At 37.2% G+C, this 5011-nt stretch overlaps 2 protein-coding genes across 3 annotated transcripts in view; both read right to left on the bottom strand.

Moving 5' to 3' along the window:
- Nucleotides 1–5011, bottom strand: part of LOC110452108 — a 50582-nt gene that overhangs the window by 16521 nt on the left and 29050 nt on the right. The window lies entirely within an intron of this gene.
- On the bottom strand, nucleotides 2673–4930 carry LOC110452109. Its single transcript, XM_021500439.1, has 3 exons — nucleotides 4702–4930; nucleotides 3836–4035; nucleotides 2673–2778 (listed from the first exon to the last, which is right to left on the bottom strand). Exons 1-3 carry the CDS (start codon nucleotides 4864–4866, stop codon nucleotides 2682–2684), a joined length of 462 nt encoding a protein of 153 aa, XP_021356114.1. The 5' UTR covers nucleotides 4867–4930; the 3' UTR covers nucleotides 2673–2681.

Raw genomic sequence — 5011 nt, 5'->3', positions numbered from 1 at the left:
CACACACACACATCTTTGAATTGTCTTTAAAAATCATGTATTTTCACAATTTTTCTCAATTTTTCCCCACATGGAAACCCCATTTGGAAATTTGGAATCCCCCCAGATAGGTCTCTGGATCCGCCACTGAATGACTTAACTACAGACTAAGTGATTTCTACAAACTTTATCAATTTTACAACAATATTGTTACAACATATCTCAATTTATATTAATCACAATTGTTAGCCCGGATGTTACCTCTCCGGCGGTCTGAGAGTAAGAGGAAATTCAAAATCCAATTTGCGACAAAAATATCCCAAAGAATTTCGATTTTAGAAATTCTCATTCTTGATTCCCATTTATGAATTCAAATTTTCCGTTATCAACGATTGTTTTAATTTCATTTTTTGTGTGATATCACGGACTTATCTAATCTAATTCCGTGGTGATATTTTTAAAGAAATAGAGTAAAAACACCAATTATTTTAAGCAGAGACGTATATATTATATACGTCTCTGATTAAAGTAGACAAAGTTTTCGGTGTCAACTTAATTGTTTTGATTTTTACACATCTTTAATGGTGATAAAAATACTCACTCATTTTGTGTTAGTGTTGTCTTTTATTGTTGTAAATACCACAAAATGCTTATTTATACCAGGGACGTATATACTGTCCCTGTTTATACCTATTAACTTTTTTGGTTTATTGATTCAGGGACGTTTATAAATGCGTTTATATACTTCTCTGGCCAACTAGATCAAAATTCTCCTCGAGGTTGGATTGCGCGAAGTTATCTCCCATGTGTGCGGTATCATAGGTGGCGCTCGTTACGTATCGATCAGCTGCAGCAGATGACGAAAGTGGAAGAGGACCGGTGTTTCGGGTGATGTCAGACAAACAGATTATCTCTGAGCATGGCAGGCAACAGTTCCCTTGACAACGTTACCCAGAGGTGGGCTGCATTTTTCACTTTCATGGTATTGAAGATCATTACTGACAAACCCCCGTAATCTTAAAATCTCGGGAGATAGGCCTACCGCAGTAGCATTACTGTAGGCCTGTATATCCGTTTGCAAGTCGGATGAGACCTCCCCTCCCCTAGCAATCATTACAGTTGACTGTCTTAAATTATAAGTACGAGTTTGTTTGCATGATTAACAATATTACAGCCAACAGTAGAAGTAGAAGGTATACATTATATGATGCCAATGCTAATAAACATGAATATATGTTGAGATAGAAGGCTTACTTGTACAAAATCGTGTCTGGAGGTTCAGGGGTTTTCCTGTCTAATACTTACAAAGATAATAAGTGTCACGAATCGATTTTCAAAAATAGCTGCCGTGGAAAAGATAAACAGGTACTTAATATCATCTATACTCGTTATAGTCAATCAAATGATAAGGAAGAAAGGCAAGAAAGTCTGGTGAAACTAAAGAAAAAGAAGAAAAGAAAGCTTTGAAGTAAATGTAGCTGAAACCACAGGTGCTCGGGTTCTGGAAAATATGTGATATATTTAGGTATAGGACATCACTGTAAAAATGAATAGAGTATAAGGGGGTGATATGTAAACAGATAATGTGGAATTATCGAACCCAATTATATATTATCACAGTGATATTAGATACCTAAATGTAACATATTTTCCAGAACCCGAGCACCTGTGGCTGGAACTGGACTATTGCTATACCTGGGTCGTTTTCAGGCAGCCATGCAGGTAGCTCAATAGGTAGAGTGTCTGTCTAGAGTTCGGTGGTTAGTTCCAGGTTCGAATCCCAGTCTGGCTGTGGTTTTTCCATTTCCTCACTTATCTTCATTTAATCAACTACATACTACATAGCTAGCCCAGTTGGTCAGAATATGACTGGTATTCAACCCAGTCAAGATCTGAAGCATCTGATCATCGATTATGGACAGATTGGTCCAAGGATTTAGCCAAATGCTATCATTTTTAGTATCAATTCATAGCCAACAACATGTATAGCATTTATACAAGATGTGTCTTTACGGGTCATCCGAGGTAAAGGGCTCCGCTTATTTCAAGAGGAGGCGCCCTGTACCGTTCACTGTTGCTAAGTTAACCCAAGCGATCTCTGATGCCAACAATATGATGGGAGCTTGTAACCCGAGTCAAAGACGTTACCCCACAGTGGCAGCCATTTTTAGAGGTAGAGTAACGATGGCAGAAGTTGACCAAGAAATGCTTAATCAGAAAAATAAAAATTCAATCCACTTTGTTGAATGGTTGCCATGCAATATACAGACAGCTGTTTGTGATATCCCGCCGCGAAATCTCAAAATGTCGGCCACCTTTATAGGGAATAATACTTCGATTCAAGACATTTTCCTATCGTTCTATGTTCCAGTCGGGGCATAGGTAATCTTTATGTCCACTTATTCATAGTTTTTGCAAAACCTTTTTCGATTTGCTAATATACAATTTTCAAGAAACGAAAACACACTGGTTCTACTTTATAAGAAAAACATACTAGAATAATTTTATCTAAAATATTTAAAATACAAAGATCTTGAAACTCTCACCTGATGTTCTCTTTTGAATTTCATCAACTTTATAATGTAAAATATACGTTTGCATTGTGTACGCTTTCTGAGTTTGTTTATCATGTGGAAATCAGCGATGTCTCTGACCTTAGGGGCTTTGAGGCCATTTTGACTATTATTGTTTTCTCTAACTTCTTATCTCGTGACGTCATCATTGGCACATGCGTCATTATTGAGATTATTGATCGTCCAATCAGGAATCATTCTTCTCGACAAAGTATCCAGCGTTTCTCTGCAATCAAAAGAATTAATCATGTTTTCTTGTTTGATTTACCAATTAAATATTTCAATAATACCAATAACTAAGGTTTTTATTAGTGGATTGAAAGTAGTTTACATTTTGTGATCGATTTGATTAATAACAAGTGTTTGCAAAACTGCTTCAACAAAACAACAAACACAAAAGTAACAACTTCTGTTATAATTAGCACAAGTAGTATTAATTGTAAGAGATTCAAATAATAATAATAATAAATAATTCGAGGTTCTTATAAACCGCTTTATCACAACCTAGTTTATAGGTCGTTTCAAAGCAGTTCACAAATTATTATCCGTGGTTATAGGGTCTTTGCAACCAGCCAATACCTTTCTCAACTCCTTGGGGAGCATACAGCCGGAGCTGCCATTTCGGCGCTAACAGCTAGCATTCAACAATTCTAGCACTGCCCAACCATGTACTCATTTACAGCTGAGATGACTTGAACAAGCGGAGTAAAGTATCTTGCTCAAAGATACAACACAGTGCCGTGCCGTGACTCGAACACGCAACCCTTCGGTCACAAGCCCGGTGTCCTACCACTAGACTACATGTACCGTGTCTCCAAATTAACCTGCAATCGGGTAGCATGCAGATTTCTGACGGCTGCGCTTCACCAAGACACATTCATTCTACCAATAGAACTTAACTTAAAGTTCCAAATGTTGGGTCTATCAGAACCCACATCAAGCTTTTCTAAATCCCGAAACTTAAAAGTATGTCGTATGCTCTAAGGATAGTGCATCCATTTTGGAATAACCGTAGAAAGTCATTTGGTGTGTCCAGTGACGGTTTCATAGACAAATATTTCTTTTCATTTCTATTTGAGTTGGGTTCCAAATGGAGAAAATTACTGGTTACTGGTAACAAAACTAAAACAGTAGCATCAAAATCCTGACATACTTTGTAAAAAGTGTCGAAAAAGTTAACCGTAAAAGAAAAAGAAAGAAAACAGAGGTAAAGTAAAACATATCCTTAAACTATAAATCGTTTGAATGTATTATAGAAACTGCTAGAAACTACTGACACTTACTGTATTCTGATGAGTGTTCGTTCTTGTCTCGCTAGTCGAGTTGTTACTGATTGGAGATTAAGTTTATGGGTTTCAACACATTCTTCTATAGCTTGCATATTCTTGTTCATTTCCTGCAAGGGAGGCGACTCCCATTTTTCCAACACCTTGTTGATATCCTTCAACTCCTTCTTCTCTAGGTAGTATTTAAATCTGAATCCCTAAACAAGAAAAGGTTTTAATGAGGGTATTATTCAAAAGCATAATTGTACAACATATACATGTATATACTTTCTGCATCCTAGATTTTTTTTTATTTTTTTTACACGTGATATAAAACGTGTTTATGACATAAGAATACATTAAAACCATATAAAGCAATTTTTGTTACTGAAGATAAATTGGATGTTACACACGTTTGGCTTGCAATTTAAGTGGGGGTTGGGACATTAAACAGAATGGCAACATATTTTAATTGCATGATTTCAAGAGACGAACAATACAATCCTATTGCATAGGCCATTTCTTTCCAATTTCAAAGAAATAGTTTTGGCTTCCCGAAGGTACATCTCATTGTTGGATTTTATTTTACATACAAACCTATGTAACCTGCTTTGTCACGGACAATCGATATGCTCCTGCTGACAATGTCAGTGTCGATACAAGTGTTTTCAGACTCTGTTAGCAGGTCCGATACAACTTACCTCCAACTCCTGGAGTCGAACCCGCGCCTCCTAATACACTTAGGCGTAAACGCTCACTACGAACCACGGACAACCTTGGGAATAGTTAACCTTTCTTCGATGTCCATATTGACATCCATCGATGTATAACACATTATTTGGTGATGACGTTAACATTCAACAATCAACCAAACAAACAATTACCTGTTGGACCAGCATACTCCTAAGCTCTATCCGGGCCACGATCCAGGCCCGGTTGACCTCCAGGCCTCTTTGAGCATCCTGTTGTATGTGCTGGTACGTGTCACTTAACTGGGCAATCAGTAGGTTTAGCAATAACACCATGCATGAGAATAAGAATAGGACCATGATGAAACAGCTCCATGGACTGAAATGACAATAATGTTTCCTTATATGTAGCTGTGACGGTACTGTGAAAGTGGAAACTCTCGCAGTGTGAACATTTTCACATTGGCAGTGGTTCTGAACTCTATATATTATAAACATCTTTGAC

The sequence above is a fragment of the Mizuhopecten yessoensis genome, unplaced genomic scaffold (genome assembly GCF_002113885.1).
Source record: "Mizuhopecten yessoensis strain PY_sf001 unplaced genomic scaffold, ASM211388v2 scaffold6411, whole genome shotgun sequence".
Lineage (NCBI taxonomy): Eukaryota > Metazoa > Mollusca > Bivalvia > Pectinida > Pectinidae > Mizuhopecten > Mizuhopecten yessoensis.
This window is presented reverse-complemented; position numbering and strand designations above follow the sequence as displayed.

Excerpts from the sequence above, each read along its gene's own strand:
- LOC110452109 (XM_021500439.1), bottom strand. The coding sequence starts at position 4,866 with ATGGTCCTATTCTTATTCTCATGCATGGTGTTATTGCTAAACCTACTG. Across the intron at positions 4,036-4,701 it reads GGAGTATGCTGGTCCAACAG|GGATTCAGATTTAAATACTA; the intron begins GTAATTGTTTGT and ends TTTCTTGTTTAG. Across the intron at positions 2,779-3,835 it reads CGAACACTCATCAGAATACA|AGAAACGCTGGATACTTTGT; the intron begins GTAAGTGTCAGT and ends TTTTGATTGCAG.